General features: G+C 45.0%; 2 protein-coding genes across 2 annotated transcripts in view; both read left to right on the plus strand.

The window, feature by feature from the left end:
- Positions 1 to 2,092, plus strand: part of LOC139221460 (5'-AMP-activated protein kinase subunit gamma-1-like) — a 30,533-nt gene extending 28,441 nt beyond the window's left edge. Inside the window, exon 14 of the mRNA XM_070853380.1 lies at positions 1,986 to 2,092. Within this exon, the coding sequence (XP_070709481.1) occupies positions 1,986 to 2,092 (107 nt within the window). The remainder of the gene's footprint in view (positions 1 to 1,985) is intronic.
- Positions 2,093 to 3,519: 1,427 nt separating this feature from the next.
- Positions 3,520 to 21,554, plus strand: LOC139221461 (NLR family CARD domain-containing protein 3-like). The gene is made up of 19 exons (XM_070853381.1): positions 3,520 to 3,629; positions 4,775 to 4,989; positions 5,177 to 7,073; positions 7,534 to 7,707; positions 8,095 to 8,271; positions 8,928 to 9,101; positions 10,618 to 10,791; positions 11,053 to 11,226; positions 13,045 to 13,218; positions 13,691 to 13,867; positions 14,835 to 15,008; positions 15,435 to 15,475; positions 15,638 to 15,693; positions 16,208 to 16,254; positions 16,849 to 17,066; positions 17,207 to 17,460; positions 18,590 to 18,703; positions 18,813 to 18,971; positions 21,030 to 21,554. The coding sequence occupies exons 1-19, from the start codon at positions 3,520 to 3,522 to the stop codon at positions 21,501 to 21,503; spliced, it is 4,983 nt and encodes a 1,660-aa protein (XP_070709482.1). The 3' UTR covers positions 21,504 to 21,554.

Here is a 21,554-nt window from a genome sequence, read left to right on the forward strand (position 1 = left end):
GGACTCCACAGGAGACAATACAGCTGCTGCTTCACATTAAAAGACCCCAAACGGACAAACAGCGGGTGTCTTTTATTGTGAGGCAGCCTCCGGATGTGCCATGTAACACCTGAGGATTACCTGCTAATGACACCTGGACGATGAAAACACCTGCAGGTACCAGCAGTAACCGGCAGGTGTGCTGACACCTGCCGGGAGACCATCCGTCCGGCCCAGAAAACCACAAACAGGAGGGAAAATCCTATTTATTTCTCTCCGCAGTTATTATCTGACCAACACTTCTCACGGCGACCCCTTCTGTGATGTCATAAAGGGGCGGGTCCAACACGTCACGGTGCCTTTCATTGTAGCCGCAGTCTCTGATTGGTCGAGAGAGTTTTAGATCAGTAAATCATTATTATAATCGTTTTTAGTCCAGATAGGACAGAAACACTATTTATCTGCTGCACCTGATGTGATGACGTCCTCATGTGTAATAATAATAATAATAATAATAATATATTTACAGTAAATGTTCATATTAATTGCAGCGTATGTAAAGACTGTATGCACACTGTTTTATAGAGACATGAAAACAATCAAGTCTGGTTTGTTATTTTGGTGTAAAATTTTAAATAAATCTGTACATATATAGATTTTATCGTTAAGTTAGTGTACTGATGGTTTCTAGTTGTGTCCACATGAGATTTTGTAGTCTCCAGTGAAGCCGTAGGGGGCGCTCACACGGGACGGTCTGGACCTCCGGGACCTTGTTCCTTCCTGTTAAATGTTAATCGACAACCAGGTCGAATTTGAAGTCCACGTCTTTGTTTTTGACTGAGCTTCTTTTTAACCGACAGACATTTCAGAATAAATCTCACCCTTGATGTGAGGTTGCAGTCAGACTCTGTTGGTTGAATTTTGAGTGTAATGAGCCTTTAATTGAGACAAAGGTCTATTATTTATCTATTTTAGTCCTTTTTTCATGGTTTCCAAACTGAGCCGTGCGAGCTGTAAACGGACGCTGCCTGTTTTTCTAAATGTGCTGTACATGTTCCTGCTGGTCAAAACCATGAATAAAACATCTGGACTTTTCTTTTTGTCACGCTTCAGTTTTGTTTCCCTTTAGACCAGTCAGCCGGTTCCACTCAGCTGGTTCCACTCAGCCGGTTTCAGTCAGCCGGTTCCACTCAGCCGGTTCCACTCAGCCGGTTCCACTCAGCCGGTTTCAGTCAGCCGGTTCCACTCAGCCGGTTCCACTCAGCCGGTTCCACTCAGCCGGTTTCAGTCAGCCGGTTCCACTCAGCCGGTTCCACTCAGCCGGTTTCAGTCAGCCGGTTCCACTCAGCCGGTTCCACTCAGCCGGTTTCAGTCAGCCGGTTCCACTCAGCCGGTTCCACTCAGCCGGTTTCAGTCAGCCGGTTCCACTCAGCCAGTTCCACTCAGCCGGTTCCACTCAGCCGGTTCCACTCAGCCGGTTTCAGTCAGCCGGTTCCACTCAGCCAGTTCCACTCAGCCGGTTCCACTCAGCCGGTTCCACTCAGCCAGTTCCACTCAGCCGGTTCCACTCAGCCGGTTCCAGTCAGCTGGTTTCTGAGGCTTGAACTCTTTCTACTTCACATCTCAGTGATCATCTGGTGATCTGTTTTGACAGATTTTCCAGTTTTATTCACCAAATGTTTTTTATTTATGCAGATAAACTGATGAAGTGCTTCTTCAGGAGAACCCAAACCTGTTTATTATATTAATGATGTCACATTCTTAGATTTTAGATTTTATTCTGAAGGAATCTGGCAGGAAGTGACTCAGTGACACTGTTGTCAGAGGGGCTGGTTTAGTGGACTCCTGTTTGACCACAGTGGTCTGTCTGGGTTGGTGAGTGTCGATACTCACTGATTCCCACCAGAGATCGATAAAGCCTTGCTGATATGGTGATTATTGATCATACAGTGTGTCAATATGACGCCGGAACACTCACCGTGTCCTCAAAGTCCCGTCTGAAACAGGTTTTTATCTGATCGACTTCCTCCTGGGGCTGATGCAAGAAGCCCCGCCCACCACCACACCTGCACCTGAAGACGTGCCACAACACCTGAGCTCTGCTGGGTCCTAGTGTCCCTCTGCTTCAGCCAAATGTTTCCTGTGAACAGCTGGAGGCTGGTTTGCTGAGAACAGACTGTGTTTGTACCATCAGACCAGTCCGACGGCTTACCTGACAGGTAGAGGCGTGGCTGCTGCAGCTGGAGGAATTCCCCCGTGGTGGTTTAGGGCGGCTCAGTAGAGCAGGTGGTTCTGGAGGCCTTTAAGATGAGCGACATATAGATAGATAGTGTACTTCCATGTAGAAAAGATCCCGTATGAGTCTCTCTCAGCTCTCTATGCTTTGTACCCTTCAGCCGAGGTTTACCTGGTGGTTTAAAACCAAAGTGTGCTCTCTTCACTACTCCATTTAGTTCCCCTAAATGGAGAGGGGAGGGGCTCACCTGAGAGCAGAAGTATTTCTTGCCGTCCCTTCAGACTCCATTTCACAGGAGCGGAGCAGGAGGTGGAAACAGGGTGAGTGTGAACACAGCGTTGTTCTTCTTCTACTGTCCGAGCGGTCGTCTCTGCAGAGGAAGGAAAAGTCAGGATGAACCAGACACTTTGATTCATCTGCTGCTGGTTGTTTGTGTTGAGCTTCACACACTGTTGCCCATAAAGTTGGACTAAAATGTTTTTCACCTCTTCTCATGAAATGATTGTGACAAAATGATTGATTCTTGATAAATACAGTTTATATCTTCTCAACTTTATTGATCAAACTCTTCCAAACAGATCACAGTGGAACTTAAACCACAGTGAACCTGCAGACTGTGGATTCAGGTATTGAACAAGTCTTCCAACTTTATGGGCAGCAGTGTCTAATCAGCTCTTTGGGGGCTCATGGCTCTGAAGGCACTCCGGTAAGTTCATGCAAAAACTAAATTCATGGACGGGGAAGCAGCGCTGCTGATAAAGAAAAACTCACACTTCCTGTCTTACTTTTAGTTCAGTGTCATTGAGACTCTGCTGCCACCTGCTGGTACAACACCTCTCTGCACCAAACACAAGCCTCAGACTGACCCGAAGAACCTTAGGAAGAGTTCTACCTAAATAACTGCCGACCACACACATCTCCTCACGGAGAAGAAAAGAATTATTCTTTGATAGTTAGATCTCACTTAAAAGAATGAAGCTCAACAGATTGTCAGGGACTCAGTGAGTAAAAGCAGTTCTCTGAAGTCTGCAGCGTCCCGAGAGCATCGGCAGACTGAGTGTGAACCTGGATAATCAATCTTTAATCTTTGTTTTAACTTCCTGACAGGACTGGCTTATATTGACCTTTAACACAGTCAGCTGACCACCATTGATCTGTTACACCACCAACATGAAATCACAGGATCCTACAGTCAGTTTATCATTCTGAAAATAAGCATTGATTATACTGTGTGTGTGTGTGTGTGTGTGTGTGTGTGTGTGTGTGTGTGTGTGTGTGTGATTTCACCTTCACACTGACTGAAGATGAGTGATGCAGAGGAAGAGGAGGGCAGACCAGAGTCTCCAGGATCTACTGACTGGTCTAAACTAGATCCTCCAGACCTCAGTAGTGGCCCTGGACCCTCAGACACAAAGTAAGAAACCACAAACCTGAAAATGCTTCAGTGTTTCATGCTGTCTGATGTCTTCACTACAACACTGCTCTTCCCTCGTAGATGATGGTAAATGGACTGAACCACACAAAGCTCTTTAATTTCATGGGCTAAGCTGCCTCAGTACAAACAGTCGCCCCCTTCAAGGAGGCACAAGACTATCTCCTGTCAGCGTTATTCTTTGTGATTGCAACAGAACCCATCTGGCTCTGCCCAGCTGAACACTTTGAGGGTATTAACTGATTAGACACCACATACAAATGATCACTTTATGCTGATGATCTGTTGCTATACATAGAAAACCTTAGGAGCTTAACCAGTTCCTGTTCTTCCATGTATCTCAGAGCAGTTTAGTAAATGTTCCATGCTCCCTGGTTCCTTTCAAATGGGCAGAAGGTGGGTTTCAACAGTTAGGAATCTTCATAACAACATCTATCTGTGATATTTTGGCTGACAAAGTAGAAGAAAGTCTCTACCACTGGCCTACCTTGCCTACCCCAGCAACACTGATAATTTACCTACTTGGCTTTATTCGGAAAAGGCAGCCTCACAAATGTTGTTACAACCTATACCTCCCCCTTCCTTCCACATTTGTTAACATCAATCCCGTTGTGACTGACTCCTAAAGTATGGATCCTCTTTGGCTTGCACAAACCTTCCAATCTAGGTCAATACTCAACAATCACCTTTTCAAACCTCCAAGTATAAATAATGGCACAGTAATTATCACAGATTTGTATAACAATGGGATTTTGTCATGTTTTAATGATCTTCCATCAAAATATCACTTATCTATTGTTCACCTTGTTTGTGTTTTTTGTCAAAAAATGCTTTCCCCATTCCCCTCATCACCCTAAATTCAGCTTTTTGGACACTAGCTGCTCTTGTTAGGTGATGTTCACAGGAGTGACTGTAGTTGGTGTGAGCCGCAAGCTTTGCCGACCACACAATAATAAACAGAGTTTATCTGAAGTAAATCACATTAAATTTCTCAAGTGAATTAAATGAAATTATTCAGGATGTGAACAGAAGAGCCACATTTAGGGAAGGAGCTGCATGTAACTTGTGAGCTGTGGGTTGGTCACCACTAATGTAATGTGTTATAAAGAATGTCTTCATCTCCTCAGAGAGAAGAGGAGGAGTCCTGATCCTGTGGAGGAGCAGCCGTCCTGCTGTGCTCTGTGTCAGGACGTCCTGAAGGATCCGGTCTCCACCAGCTGTGGACACTGGTTCTGCAGGCAGTGCATCACCTCATACTGGGACCTTTGTGCTTCACCAGGAGCCTCCTCCTGCCCCCAGTGTGCAGAGAGATCCAGAGCAAGATCTGGACCACATTCAGCCAGTAAGACTGTACATCTGTCTGCTGATGTCTTCATGTCTGACATCAGGAGTCGTCTTGGTTTATTTCTTGTGTTATACAGCAGAAAAATTAAAGACTTTAATAAAAAACTTTTATAATCTTTTTTTTAAATGTTTGTATTATTTCTTTTAATGTTGGACATGACCTTTTTTCCCCTCTTTTTCAACAGATAGTGGTCTGCAGGCTTTAGACGAACATAAGATCAGTCTGAGGAAGAGATGTGAACGTGTGACTGAAGGAAGTGATGAAGCAGGAAGTGGAACCCTCCTCAACAGGATCTTCACTGAGCTCTACATCACAGAGGGGCAGAGCGAAGAGGTTAATACCCAACATGAGGTGAGGCAGCTGGAGACGACTTCCAAGACGGAGACTTTCCACGATTCTCCAATCAAGTGCCAGGACATCTTTAAAGCCTTACCTGGCCAGTGGGGACACATTAGAGTCGCTCTGACGAACGGTGTCGCCGGCGTCGGAAAAACCTTCTCAGTGCAGAAGTTCACTCTGGACTGGGCGGAGGGTTTAGAAAACCAAGATGTCAGTCTGGTGGTTCTGCTTTCGTTCAGGGAGCTGAACCTGATCAGAGACGAGCAGCTCAGTCTTCTCAGGCTGCTCCATGTTTTCCATCCAACGTTACAGAAGGTCACCGCAGAGAAGCTCGCCGTCTGTAAACTGTTGTTCATCTTTGACGGCCTGGATGAAAGCAGACTGTCACTGGATTTCAACAACAAGGAGGTCGTTTCTGACGTCACCCAGAAGTCGTCAGTCAACGTGCTGCTGACAAACCTCATCAAGGGGAATCTGCTTCCCTCGGCTCTCGTCTGGATCACTTCCCGACCTGCAGCAGCCAATCAGATCCCTCCTGCATGTGTTGACAGGGTAACAGAGGTACGAGGCTTCACTGACGCCCAGAAGGAGGAGTACTTCAGGAGGAGAGTCAGTGATGAAGATCTGTCCAGCAGGATCATCTCACACGTCAAGGCCTCCAGGAGCCTCCACATCATGTGTCTGATCCCAGTCTTCTGCTGGATCACTGCCACAGTTCTGGAGCACATGTTGACTACAGACCAGAGAGGAGAGCTGCCCAAGACCCTGACTGACCTGTACTCACACTTCCTGCTGGTTCAGACAAAGAGGAAGAAGCAGAAGTACGAGGGGGGACATGAGACGAGTCCACAGGAGCTGATGGAGGCTGACGGGGACGTTCTCCTGAAGCTGGGGAGGCTGGCGTTTGAACAGCTGCAGAAAGGAAACATCATGTTCTACCAGGAAGACCTGGAGCAGGTCGGTCTGGACGCCACAGAGGCCTCGGTGTACTCAGGAGTTTGTACCGAGATCTTCAAAAGAGAGAGTGTGATCTTCCAGAAAACAGTCTACTGCTTCGTTCACCTGAGCGTTCAGGAGTTTCTGGCTGCAGTCTACATGTTCCACTGTTACACCAACAGGAACACAGAGGTGCTGAAGGACTTCCTGGGAAAAGACTACAGTCCCTCATCACTGGATAGTGATTTATCCTATGATAGTGATTCATCACTGACTGAAGATAATAATTATGACAATGACAATGACAATCTTCAAGGTGAATGTGATGACACTGACCATTACTCATCCCTGGATGTCTTCCTGAGTGGAGCCATGGAGAGATCCCTTCAAAGTCAAAATGGCCACCTGGACCTGTTTGTCCGCTTCCTTCATGGCCTCTCTGTGGAGTCCAACCAGAGACTCTTAGGAGGTCTGCTGGGTCGGACAGACAACAGTCCAGAAGTCATCCAGAGAGCCATCGACAACCTGAAAGACAAGAAGACCAGCACCTCTCCTGACAGAAGCATCAACATCTTCCACTGTCTGACGGAGATGAACGACCACTCAGTCCATCAGGAGATCCAAGAGTTCCTGAAGTCAGAGAACAGATCAGAGAAGAAACTACCGGTGATCCACTGCTCAGCTCTGGCCTACATGCTGCAGATGTCAGAGGAGGTTCTGGAGGAGTTGAATCTGAAGAAGTACAACACATCAGATGAGGGACGACGGAGACTGATTCCAGCTGTGAGGAACTGCAGGAAGGCTCTGTGAGTAGATTAGTAGTTGTTTAGTTCCTCAAATATAAACACAATAAAAGTCTTATCATACTTGACAAAATGTGTTGTTTTGTCACAGATGTTCTGAAGCTATTTCCAAAGCTGTGAGAGCAAAACATGTTGATTTCTCAGTTGGTTTTATTTATAGCTGTCAAGTTAATGAACACAGGTGTTATTCATTTCTAACAATTGTGACATTTTACAGTTTCTACTTACCTTCCTTTGAATGTGAAATGCAAACCTTGAAATCATAGACATAATCAACGAATGATGCTCCAGCTGCTCATGTGTCACCTCATCTGGCACTCTGACATACTGACACCCATGTTCCCGCTCATTTCAACACGGTCTTTGACTCTCTTTCACGTTTTTTATTCCAGAAGTAAATAAAATTGTGCTTTTTAATGAGCATAAATAAAAAGCATTTTGTCATATAAATTTGTCATGGCAGACTTACTGACTGTGGACTCTCTAAGACCCACTGTGAAGTTGTGGTATCAGCTCTGAAGTCCAACCCCTCCTATCTGAGAGAGCTGGACCTGAGTGAAAACTACCTGCAGGATTCAGGAGTGACGCTGCTGTCTGCTGGACTGGAGAGTCCAAACTGTAAACTGGAGGCTCTGAGGTCAGTGCTTTGAGTGTAGCTTATGTTTGTATATATCCACTTGATGATGATGACCTGATGATAGCAGATGAAATCATGCTGCAGAGGGTTTGAGAGAGACAGGTTAGATAAAGAAAACAAAGACACAAATGCAAAGTTCACATAGAAGAGAACTCAGAGAGCACAGACCTCTACCACAGCCAATAGTCCAGATTAGCTATTGTGTTGACATGAATAGGTGTGTGTCTGACATGATGATGATCCACAAAAACACCATGACAGAGTCACTCTTCTCATTTCAGGGAAAAGCTGATTGATTAGGACACAGTGATGTTGAGTTGCACATTTAAAACCTGAACACATCTGATTGGATTATTAATGGATTTCCATCATTTATTCTTTATTCAGATTGAGTGACTGCAGTCTGTCAGAGGTCAGCTGTGCTCCTCTGGTCTCAGCTCTGAAGTCCAACCCCTCCCATCTGAGAGATCTGGACCTGAGTGTCAATTACAGCCTGCAGGATTCAGGAGTGAAGCTGCTGTGTGGTTTTCTGGAGAGTCCAGACTGCAGACTGGAGACTCTGAAGTCAGTCACCATTTTTTACTTCTGTGCTGAAATTAATATGATATGAAAGTCATGGTGACACTGAACTACAGACAGGCTGATATTTATGAGGTAAAATTCTGTTCAGAAAGTAAGTTTTCAAAGTGTCAACTCAGATTTTAAAACTGAGAATAGGATTAAAGTTACATTTGTGTGTCACAATTACAGTTTAGTGAGATAGTACAGTTTAATTTATTCAGAAAATGTTATTGAGATGAGGATTTTTTTTATGAGACCTGAGAACAAATAACAGATATACAGCATCACAACAACATAAATTAGTCACACACACACTAACTAAAACAGTCACAAACATTATGATAAGCATCAAAAAGTAGTATTTGTAGTGTCTCTGACTGGAATGTGTTGTGCTGTTTATTCTAGCATTATGGTGCATGGTAGCAGAAACCAGTCCTTTCACTTTTAAAGACAACCGTTCCTGTGATCTGGTCTCATGGTTGCTCACTTTGAACTCAATTAACGAATGAATGAAAATGAAAATAACTCACTCTGAAGTCACTACATCTTCATTAAAGTAGCAGCAAGTTGTCAATATCAATGAGAGCTCCTTATAACTGAGCTTTTAACCTGTTCAGAAACATTTTCTTCTTAGGTTACATCATTTATTCTTCATTCAGATTGAGTGGCTGCAGGTTGTCCGAGGTCAGCTGTGATTCTCTGGCCTCAGCTCTGAAGTCCAACCCCTCCCATCTGAGAGAGCTGGACCTGAACTACAATGAACTGCAGGATTCAGGAGTGAAGCTGCTGTCTGCTGGACTGGAGAGTCCAAACTGTAGACTGAAGACTCTGAGGTCAGTTCACTGAGTGTCGTCTGTTGTTTTTTGCATAAATTAGATTTGATTAGATTAGATATTCCTTTATTAGTCCCATGGTAGGGAAATTTAATTGTTCCAGTTGCAAAAGTAGAGTGAAAAGTAGGGAATCAATAAAAATTAACATATGATTATATATAACAATAAACACTTTAATTCCTTGTCCAATGCCTCAGAAATTTGGTTCTTAAACTGTAGGGGTTTGCCTGAGCACAATCTGGAGAAAGGTTAGATAAAGAAAAGAAAGACAGAAATATAAAACAGATAGAAGAGCACAGAGAGAGAGAGAGAGAGAGAGAGAGAGAGAGAGAGAGAGAGAGAGCACAGACCTCTGCCAAAGGCAATAGTCCAGATCCACTAATAATTGCTTGTTCGTGAGTTGGATCCAGACTAAATTTAAAGGGGTTCTTCTTTGGCCCATGCTACAACCGCCACAAAGTTTCATGAAAGATAAGCTTTTCCATAACATATATTGAAGATCGGTGAGGCAGAGGCTCAGTGTGGGGGGATCCATCTCAGCAGCTGAATCACCCGAGCTGGATACAGGCTCCTTAAGGATTCAAGATTTGAATGGAGCAGAAGTTGGTGTGAGCTCGAAGCAGATTGTTAAGACTGTTGCGAATGTAGGACCAATGTGCCTGAGACGATTGACCACTTAAGTGTTTTTTTTTTTTTTCCATATATGTTTATTGGTTTTTTATTTATAGAAAAGAAAAAGAACAAAACAAAGAAAACAGAACATTCTGGCTCAGATCAAAAACAGGTGGACAAAACAGTCAGTCAATATAAGGCTGTAACATCGTCATATAAATAAATTCACATTACACCTCTATGCAAGATAACAGAAATGTCCAGACCAATATATGACATAAAAGGGTCCCATGTTTTGTGAAACACATGATCTCTGCTGTGTAACTTGCTGGTTAAATAATCCACTTAAGTGGTTTGATCAGAGATGCCCAGTGTGCCTGCTGTGCAATCTATGCTGATGTGGAAGGGAAGTGAGGAATAGTGTTCTGAAGGTATGCAAGAAATGCCAGGATCTGTTTAAAATACTTGTAAAACCAGAATCAAGTTGCCATTCTCCCTGTTTTGGTGAGAGAGTGGGTCTTGAGCTGAGGCCTTGGCAGCAGACCTGGAACTGATGTATTTTGTCAGCGGCTACTGTGAATTGTGGAGTGTGAATATGAGAAAGTCAGAAGTATCAAAAAGTGATGTGGAAGTAATGAAATGGAAGAAGGGATGGATGGATGAATGCAGGGAGGGATGGAGGTAGTCTGAGAGAAGTATGGGTTGACCACATATGAGTAGGCTTGACAGGTAATCAGAGATGTGTTTAAGATATGGTCCTGCCTCAAAACCTAAATGAACTAGTTAGCATCATAAGTCACTCTACTCATTTCAGGGAAAAACTGATTGTTTAGGACACAGTAATGTTGAGCTGCACATTTAAAACATCTAATTAGATCATCAGCATTATTTATTCTTTCTTTAGATTGATGTCCTGCTGTCTGTCAGAGAGCAGCTGTGCTTCTCTGGCCTCAGCTCTGAAGTCCGACTCCTCCCACCTGAGAGAATTGCAGCTTGGTGACTACAAGGTGCAGGATTCAGGAGTGAAGCTGCTGTCTGCTGGACTGGAGAGTCCAAACTGTAAACTGGAGACTCTGAGGTCAGATGCCATTTTCTACTTCTGTTCTTAGATTAATATGATGTGATAGTTGTGGAAACACTAAACTTAATAAGAGCTCTTTTGCCCGGTCTGTATGTTTTAGTTTTAACCTGCATCCTGTTGGGTTCATTGTCTTGGAGTTTCCTATTTCTAAATTTCCACATTTTAAACCTTCTGCAGCTCTCTACAGATCATTAAACATTGAATGATTTTAAGCAGGAACCTTGTCTTCTAAAGTTACATAATGTATTCTTTATTCAGATTGTGGCGCTGTGGATTGTCAGAGGTCAGCTGTGCTCATCTGGCCTCAGCTCTGAAGTCCAACCCCTCCCATCTGAGAGAGCTGGAGCTGAACTACAATGAACTGCAGGATTCAGGAGTGAAGCTGCTGTGTGACTTTCTGGAGAGTCCAGACTGCAGACTGGAGACTCTGAGGTCAGTTCACTTAAAGTTCACTGGAGACTGAGGTTGAGTGAAAGCAATGTCACCACGCCATGAGTGTGGCTTTGGGTGTTGTTGGACAAGATTGCAGCCAAGGTTAGTTTTTTTTCTTGTTTTTTAGCATCATCAATCACTTCTAATTCATATTTTCAACATTTTAGTCCACTGATCAGAATTTGATCTTAGTGGTTTTGTTAGGCTTTTATCACCACTACACAGGTTTTATGAGACATCCCCGCTTACTGTTCCAGCTACTTAATTGGCTAGGCTTGTTTTTGGTCGGGTGACTAATCTAACAAGCACAACTATGCCACCTCCACCCTGTGAGGACTGCGTGCTACTCCAGAAAGCAAACCAAAACATTGCTGACCTTTCTGATTAATTGCAGAAGAAAGACTCTCTTTTGTCCAGCTTCATGGGCATCACCTCTGGGCAGTCCAAATGGCTTTTCTCTCTCAGTGAAGCCATCCAGGACGCAGCTCTGAGGGTCCTTCCGCTTGTCCATGGCTTTCCTAAACTAACCATCACTTGTCCTGGGCCGCAGTGGTGGTTCATAGTCACAAGGGATACTCAGACAAGCTGCCATACCACCTCACTAATGCCTATCCAACCGGCATGCAACCCTGTCTGATGACACTCTGGTCCACCAAGCTGAGGTTTGGACTTATCCTGATTCGGACCCCTTTGCTAAAAAGGTGCTTGCTGACGCTGCAGCTTATTTATGACTGGTGGCTGGCAGTGATCGGGTGGCTCCCCAATGCACTGTGAAGCCAAATCAACAGCCCTCATCTCACGTAATGACCTCCTCTTCCCATCTTAAGATCTTGAACGAGGCTGTGAGTTGACACTTGTGAAGTCTTTCCTGCCCTGGCAGGGAAATCTTGTCTCAAGCTTGATATCACTGCCTCACCTCGATATTTGCCTGCTCTGATACCCCATCCTCAGTGTACGCTTTAAACACAGTGTGGAAACAGATTGTGCATCCTCCTGCCATGAGATCCCACAGCCATTACCTTCTCATTCTTCTCCCCAACAACATTAATAATTGGGGATTCCATAATCAGGAACATCTGTTTCTTCAATGCAGCCACAGTCCTTGACATTCTGGATAAGCTTTCTGTGCTGCTGTGCTCACTTCTGTCCTCTTCTAAATGAGTAATAGTCCATGTGGGGACAAATGATGGAGCTCATTAGCATTCTGAGCTGACAGAGAATTATTTTAACAAGATTTTAAACTTTTTAAGCAACTGTGGAAAGCCTATTTTTATTTTCTGTCCTATTCCCACACGTGTGGAGCAACACATTTCATCAGGATCCTCAGTCTCCAATTTTTTACGTTTTTAAGCTCCTGGCGCTAATGAGAGAAACAGATCACACATTTGTAAGGCAGGGGAGCGCATACCTGGAGAAATACATAGTTGTAACACCTCCATAACTCTGACATGCTTAACAAAATATGGGACCCAACTCCTCTGGTGCCTAGTTTAATCTTCTCCACAAATACATTGTAGAATGCTACAATCACATCCACCAAAAAAAGTACAAAATGAACATGTGAAATACTTTGATAAGGATGAATCACTTCTTTTGGTGGTGATGCCAAAAGACCATGAATGTTTCACAGAGGAGAGATGTCTGCAGAAGGCTGTAGTTATGATGCTCTATGCAAGAAGACAGTGACAAAGTCGCTCTACTCATCTTAGGGAACAGCTCATTAGGACACAGTAATGTTGAGCAATACATATTAAAACCTGAACACATCTGATTGGATTATAAATTGATTTTTATCTACATAATTTATTTTTCATTCAGATTGAGTTTCTGCAGACTGTCAGAGGTCAGCTGTGCTTCTCTGGCCTCAGCTCTGAAGTCCAACCCCTCCCATCTGAGAGAGCTGGACCTGAGTAACAACAACCTGCAGGATTCAGGAGTAAAGAAGCTGTCTGATCTTGTGAAGAGCCCAGACTGTAGACTGAAGACTCTGAGGTCAGACACCATTTTATACTTAAATGCTGAGATTCATATGATGTGAAAGTTGTAGTGACACAACTGCAGATATAAAGCTGATATTATACTGATTCACTCTGAGTATCTGAAAGCTGAAGTCTATCTTCTTCAGTGTTTTAGTCCATTGACAGTGGCAGAGGGATGTTGAGCTTCATATTCAAAAGCTAAATATAGCAAGAAAAGCCTACACTGGATAATTCAATGATTGTCATCTTATATTCCGCAGGATGTTGTGTTTTAAATAAATACATAACACAGGGAATTAATTAATGTTTGTTTCAGCTATCAGTAAATAACAAATATACTCCCTTCCCAATATGATTATGAAGCGTTATGATGCTGATACTGACTGAATAGTTTTTCAAATTATCAAACACTGAATGGTTTCAAGCAGGAACGACCTCTAAAGTTATGAATGAATGTTTGTCACCATCATTCATTATTTCTTCAGATTGTGGGGCTGCAGTCTGTCAGAGGTCAGCTGTGCTCCTCTGGCCTCAGTTCTGAAGTCCAACCCCTCCCACCTGAGAGAGCTGGACCTGAGTGAAAACAATGAGCTTCGGGATTCTGGAGTAAAGCTGCTGTCTGCTGGACTGGAGAGTCCAGACTGCAGACTGGAGACTCTGAGGTCAGTTCACTGACTCTCTGTCATTATTGTAGATCTTATGAGTTTAATTAACAACTGAACTTAATTGTTAATTGAACATAGAACTACATACTGCATATATTACATATATGTACAATATAGGACATTCACCACTGCTGCATTTTAGTATACATCAGCTGTCAAATTGTTGATTAATCACCAGAGATATATCATATTTTTTCACCCAATAACAATCAATGCCTGTCAAAAGGGTCTCAAATACAACCAGAAAAAGGTGACTAATGTAGGTGGGACCAACCTGGACGTAGGTGAAATAGCAGAATCCTCAATTGGCTCCTAGACTACACCTGCTGCAAGATTGTTTGAGCTTAATGTTTGACTGCAGGAACAACACGGTTGCTTTCTGCAAGGATAGCTGGAGTCTTGCCTTCTCAAAATACCTTAAATTCTGTTTATTTAAAGGTTATATATACAAAATTCAGCATCTCAGACCAAAACCGTGGCCAATCTGTTGTTTGAGTTTTGTAGTTTGTACATTGTAGTGTATCATAGTACACCACTGAGACAAAGAACGAGCGAGAGCCACTGCTCAGCTACATCATTCAATGAGCTAACACAGTAATGTAGCACAGTAGGGAACAGCTGAGTCAGTCAGTGGTTCTCCACTACAGACTGTTCAAACTATTAACATGCATTTTACCAAAATGGCTACAAGGCTCGTTCACAACATCTACCCACAGCGTCCATCGCTGCATCGCTGTTAGCATTAGATGCAATACCACTGTTTTATGACTGTGCCATGCAAGATGAATGATTAGTCTATAATAATGCACAGGTTCTCCTCCACCACATTCACGCTCCAAACCTCAAAATATGGGACATGGAAGAACACTCTGCACAACTTATGTCGATTTTCAAAAAGGAAGGAGGATCACGTCTGATTGGATTATGAATGAATGTTTGTCACCATCATTTCTTCTTTATTCAGATTGAGGGACTGCAGTCTGTCAGAGGTCAGCTGTGCTCCTCTGGCCTCAGCTCTGAAGTCCAACCCCTCCCATCTGAGAGAGCTGGACCTGGACTACAACGACCTGCAGGACTCAGGAGTGAAGCTGCTGTCTGATCTTGTGAAGAGTCCAGACTGCAGACTGGAGACTCTGAGGTCAGTAGGGGGTCTGACTGCTGGTCCATGCTGGTTCAGCAGTATTTAATGAGGTGTCCCTCCAGTTCAACCCTCCACTGTGTCAACACCCCAACAAGCCAGAGGTGCCTCTTCAGGGAGGTCAGAAGTGTTTGACGAGAACTTCACACAACAAATCAGTTATTGAACCCACTGACTGCAATTTCTGCATATTTCTCATCTTGTTATGAAACAAGGGAGGGAAAGGGAAGTTTGTTTTGTCTGCTGTGATGTTCTTTGGATTCAGACTAATGACCAGTTATTTCCTGTCATGCAGCAGAGACCATGAGCGTTACCATGAGTAGTAGTTTGATGCTCGTGTCAGGACCGTGAAGCCGGCTGACCCAAATAACAAACAATTATTTTAAACGTGATCATTAACTACTGGGATTGTGTTCATCCCTGCAGGATCTACGGCAAGTTGATCACAGCTGACAAATGCAAACACTGTGAGTATCGAAACAAAGTCCCCATTTATCCAAATATTGTACATTAAAATCTGATCTTAAAACGAGAATGTGCTCATTGTACAACAACGTACTTTTCAGTTCTGTTTTTGTTAAATCTGTTTAAAAAACATTGACGCTTTTTCTTTCTTTATTTTTTCACAGATGACTCTGATGTGAAACTGGATGGGAAAGACAAACTGGACGACGATGACATAAAGGTGAGAAAGGGAGTTCAGTGTGAAGGGGTGGGGGGGTGTTGAGGGGTGTGAACGTCGGTTGTCAATGCTGCATTAAACCCATTCAGGTTGTGGCCAGTTGAAGGTTCTCCGTGGGTTGGGGGATGGTCCCCTGGAGTTGGTGAGGTCCTGTAGGCCTCTACACACTGGTCACTGCTGAAACCGGTTTATAGTGTAGCGCCTCTTTGCTGCTCTGATCTCCTGTGTGAATGTGTCTGGTCAGGTTGTCCAGAATCTGTCCACATGTCTCTAGGCCTCTGAGCTCACATCACTGGCAGCTCCAGGATCAGCCCAGGATCAGCTCCAGGATCAGCTCCAGGATCAGCCCAGGAGCTAAATATGCACAAATTGTGTTCACACATTTATTTCAGATCCATACAAAGTGTATGTGTTGAATACTGACAGTATGGAAACAGTATTTCATCGCTTTAGAAATATTAGGACATGGTGAACAGTTCTATTAAAAGAACTGCCTTTGTACCTTCTTTAATTCCAGGCTCCATTATCCTTCTCACCTGAACAGACACCTGAGTCTTCATACAGGTAATCATCTACAATCTACAACTGTTCCAACTTCTTACATGATTCATCAAGTTTTGTGTCCAAACAAACAAACCGAGCAGTCCCAGCGGTCAGGACCTCGTTTAGAAAAGTGGTTGTAGAATCCAAACCAATCCAGCCGCCTCATTCCTCCTTCAGAGCGCTCTGTGGTCCCAACCCCGTGCCCCTCCTCTGTCGGGCCGGCCTAAAATCAGCCGGTCTCGGTGCTCTGATTGGTTGTTTGTCTAATGGAAGACAAAGTGAGAGGTTCCAGGTCAAAACAATCGGACGGATGTCTTATAGCCACACTACGGCATCACCACGTGCCACGGTTAAAACCAACATCAGACATTTCACCATTCATCTGTTTGGCTCCAGCTTCTACACACAGATAAAGATGGAGGGCGGCGATGTGTCCCACCAGTCTTAAAGATCACATCCCAGCCAACATGTCTGCTGTGCTGACTGACAGACAGAGGTCCCCTGGGTGCTGCCATGCTTCCACCACAACCACTTTCCCTGTGCAAGAACACCCGTCAGCAGATCATGTGACCAGCGGCTGAACGCTCGTTGTAACGGTCCCTGTGTGTCCTCCAGGTTCAGGTGTCCCGGTCCAGGTGTGTTCCAGTGTGCTTTGACCGGACTGGTGTTCGTTATGGCTCAGGAGGCGGAGCTGCTGTACCGGACTGTCCAATGGGACGAGAGCCTCCTCCAGTCAGCTGGGAAGATGGCTGCAGGGCTGCTGTTCAGCATCCAGAGTTCAGAGGATGCTGCTGTCCGTCAGCTCCACCTCCCACACTGTGACACCGTGGATGGTGAGGACGCTCCTGTGGTTTGTGGCTGGAGAGTTTAGTTAGAGCGCTGTTAAACTCTCTGTGTTGTGTTAGTGCCCCTTAAGGCTGTAATGAGGTTGCCGTCACTAAAACAGGACTTTAACAGCTCTGAGTCTCCACAGCTCCGCTGCCTGAAGGCCTGCTGTCTGTCGTCCACATCGCCGATGAAGGGATGAGCGTCCTGGAGCCGCTGGAGGTCACAGACACTCATGTGGTCGTGAAGGTCTCTCACCTCTCTCTCTTTGGCCTCGTGTGGGACGCCGTTAAATGGTTGTGGAACCCAACACCAGTTAGCAGCCAAGTTCTGCTGTTCCTCGGACCACAGAGGCAAAAACTCAATGTGTTTCTCCTGCCGAGGAACATCCCTCTGGTCGAGGTAAAGCTTCATGTGATGGTACAGCTGTCAGTCCAAACCTGTCTGGTCTTTCTTAAAAGACAAGTTCTCAATTTTTCAAATCAGTCTGAACGTACTTTGGACTCGTGGAGGAGAATCGCTTGTTGACTGGCGCAGAGAAATACACCTCAGGCTTAATATTTATCCAGTTCAGTACACTGTAAACAGTGACTTTGTCATCTCACTGAATATTGTCTGATGTTAGTGCCCCAATAAAACCTTTTGCTTTACCTGGTTTGTTAAAGATGCAAGTGGGAGTAATCCTGCCCTGCCAGATTCCCATGGAATTGAATTGTTGTCTTGCTGCATCAAACGTTTTAGTGTTTATGGACGCCAGCTGCCAGATCCTTGTAGAATCTTATAGGTTCTTGAAGAGAATCTTCCCTTTTGCCCTGGTGGCTCTTATCACATTTTATTCCTGTAATTTAGGAATTTCATCATAAGATTCCTTGATGCATTGTTGTTAGATGTGTTTTTTTGGCCATGATGGTGCAAAGTTCAAAACCTCCAGAAACCAGTTTTCCAGGAATATGCAGGTATTCCCCTCCTCCGCTCCCTCGGCCACAGTCCCAGGTTTTCCTCCAGGTCTTTGCTGATATTAATGAGGGTCTGAACTTTAGCTTGTAGCGATGAGATGCTATATTTTGCCGCCGATATCCACATCTCTCATTAATATCTATTCTCATATTCTTCTCCTGCTAATATAATGTCACCCAGTTTGGAAGAAAATTATGATTTCAATTTTGTAATAATGGCTAATATCCCTTCTGCGCCGTTGTACAACAATACCATCCAAATTACGAGTCAAAGCTTTGTAAAAAGGTAGCGGAGCCGAGTGTGTCCTCTCAGCAAGCCGCCATTTCTGGAAGCCCAGTTGCAGCTTTTTTTGTAAAAAAAAAAAAAAAAATCCCTGCTCTTGTTACCGTCCCTCTGCTCTAGCTTAATAAGGAAACACAAAGACGGAACTTTGTGCCTCACAGACTTTGGAAGATCTCCACCTGATGTGTCCAACACAGACTGATGAAGCCTCTTCTTCACATAAACTCAGGAAAATATCTTTGTACAAAACCCCTCTGACTTAAATGTTAAACATGTTGTGATGTCTCTTAAGGTCAGTGTACAACAGCAGCCTTATGTGAACATCAACACTTCGTCTAAATGTAAACTCATCAAGGACCAAAGTTACACTCTTCAGTGTCCTCAGGCCAGTCACGTCCAGCCTCCGGTGAGCACCTCAGATAAAACTCTGTTAGTGCTGTAACATACTGACATGATTCATAAACTGCTGCTGGTTACCTTCAGTTTACTTATTAGAGAAACACTTTGGTTTTCAGGAAGAAGAGTTTGATCTGGAGTTTGGACCAAATTACTATCCAACGTTCGAGATCTGGCTGCCGGCAAACGGAACAACGGTGACTGTGGCGGTCCAGGACCAAAGACAGACGGAGGTCTGGAAGCGTGTAGTTAATCTGACTGGTAAGGTCTTCATCCACCTGCAGCATCGCTCCACCCGACAGTACAATGGAAAATAACAGAGTCACAGTTACTGATTGATCTGTGCTGCCTTTATTCTTATTCTGCCTCAGATCAGTCTGCATTCATCCTGCAGACCACTTTGGTCCTGGGGGGTCATATTGGCCACAGAGCTCCAGGGCCAGTGTGAAAAGATTGTACAGTTAAGACCGTAACTAAGGAAGTATAAAAATAGAAACGGTATAATATGCATAGTAGGAACATAAAAAAGACGGGAGATATTAGAAAGTAGTCCACATTGTGAAGAGAGGTAAAAAGATGAATCAATATATTGCACAGCTGGTGAACATTATAGTGCCGCTATTGTCAGCTTTGATGCAGTGAGGTCTACTGGGCTCAGTGTGGTCTACTGGGCTCAGTGAGGTTTACTGGGCTCAGTGAGGTCTACTGGGCTCAGTGTGGTCTACTGGGCTCAGTGTGGTCTACTGGGCTCAGTGAGGTTTACTGGGCTCAGTGAGGTCTACTGGGCTCAGTGTGGTCTACTGGGCTCAGTGAGGTTTACTGGGCTCAGTGTGGTCTACTGGGCTCAGTGTGGTCTACTGGGCTCAGTGTGGTCTACTGGGCTCAGTGAGGTTTACTGGGCTCAGTGTGGTCTACTGGGCTCAGTGTGGTCTACTGGGCTCAGTGAGGTTTACTGGGCTCAGTGAGGTCTACTGGGCTCAGTGTGGTCTACTGGGCTCAGTGAGGTCGACTGGGCTCAGTGTGGTCTACTGGGCTCAGTGAGGTCTACTGGGCTCAGTGAGGTCTACTGGGCTCAGTGTGGTCTACTGGGCTCAGTGAGGTCGACTGGGCTCAGTGAGGTCTACTGGGCTCAGTGTGGTCTACTGGGCTCAGTGAGGTCTACTGGGCTCAGTGTGGTCTGCTGGGCTCAGTGAGGTCTACTGGGCTCAGTGTGGTCTACTAGGCTCAGTGAGGTCTACTGGGCTCAGTGAGGTCTACTGGGCTCAGTGTGGTTTACTGGGCTCAGTGAGGTCTACTGGGCTCAGTGAGGTCGACTGGGCTCAGTGAGGTCTACTGGGCTCAGTGAGGTCTACTGGGCTCAGTGTGGTTTACTGGGCTCAGTGTGGTCTGCTGGGCTCAGTGAGGTCTACTGGGCTCAGTGTGGTCTGCTGGGCTCAGTGAGGTCTACTGGGCGTAGTGTGGTCTACTGGGCTCAGTGTGGTCGACTGGGCGTAGTGAGGTCTACTGGGTGCAGTACTGGTTGTAAAGTCTGACAGCTGCTGAAGGAAGAACCTGTGATATCAGTCCTTCACACACTGAGGGTGGAGGAGTCTGTCGCTGAAGGAGCTCTCCAGTCAGCAGCAAACAGCAGACATAGCAGCTGTAATTGATATTTTTATACTAACCACGTATGAACGTGATAGTGTAGTGTGATAGTGTCTCTGGTGGTGATGAACCTCCAGGTAATTATCAACTAAATCTGCAGCTCACTTTACGGAGGCTTTACGGAGCTCTATAGTGAGTCTCAGCTCCTGGTTTACCTGCCAACCACAATGTCACTGTTTTGTTTCACTATCAGCACTGTCAGTGCAGTTTTCAGAGAAATGTCTGTAAACAACCTAGTTAGCAGCAGAGAGCAGATAGACACAGTCAGAAAGCAGCTGGTGAATATAGTGAACATATTTCCCTTCAAGCACTGAGTGAACAGAGAAGCAATACTGGACTGACATCCATCAGGTGACACAAGCCTGTTTCCACATGGAGGATCATGTTGCTCCATAACTGCTGGGCATGGAAAAAAGCAAATGTTTTATCATAAGTTCACCATATCAACCTCAAATTAACAAGAAACAACACAACGATAACACACTACTTGTTTCTGTTGAATCGCCTGGATGTGTTGCTGTAGCAAACAAAATTTAATTTCAGTTGTCTTCAAATTGTTAAAATGTTGTCAAGAGTATTTTCTTGGTTATTTTCCAGGTCCAAGAAGGGCCAGTCTACAGAGGAACATACCAGCAGAGGACAGCATGTCAGCAGACAGCAGGTTCCCAGCAGAGGACAGGCTCCCAGCAGACAGCAGGGTCCCAGCAGGGGACAGGTTCCCAGCAGACAGCAGGTTCCCAGCAGGGGACAGGTTCCCAGCAGACAACGGGATCCCAGCAGGGGACAGGTTCCCAGCAGACAGCAGGTTCCCAGCAGGGGACAGGTTCCCAGCAGGGGACAGGTTCCCAGCAGACAGCAGGTTCCCAGCAGGGGACAGGTTCCCAGCAGGGGACAGGTTCCCAGCAGACAGCAGGCTGCTCTCAGCTCGGACAGAGTTTGTAAACAGAGTGTCTGATCCAGATCTGAACCAGCTTCTGGATAAACTTCTCCAGCTTAGGGTTATAAATGATGAGGAAATGCAGTCGGCCAAAATAAAAGTCAGAGCAGAAAAAGCACGAGATGTGATCGACATGGTGCGAAGAAAGGGACAGGAAGCCAGCTCAGTCCTGATCGCCGCTCTCCGTGAGGTGGATCCACTTCTTTCCAGAGAGCTGAACCTGAGCTGAAGCACCAGCAGGAAACTGTGGAGGGTGACGATGACTCTGTATGAAAGCAGT

The sequence above is a fragment of the Pempheris klunzingeri genome, chromosome 21, assembly GCF_042242105.1.
Source record: "Pempheris klunzingeri isolate RE-2024b chromosome 21, fPemKlu1.hap1, whole genome shotgun sequence".
NCBI classification, from domain to species: domain Eukaryota; kingdom Metazoa; phylum Chordata; class Actinopteri; order Acropomatiformes; family Pempheridae; genus Pempheris; species Pempheris klunzingeri.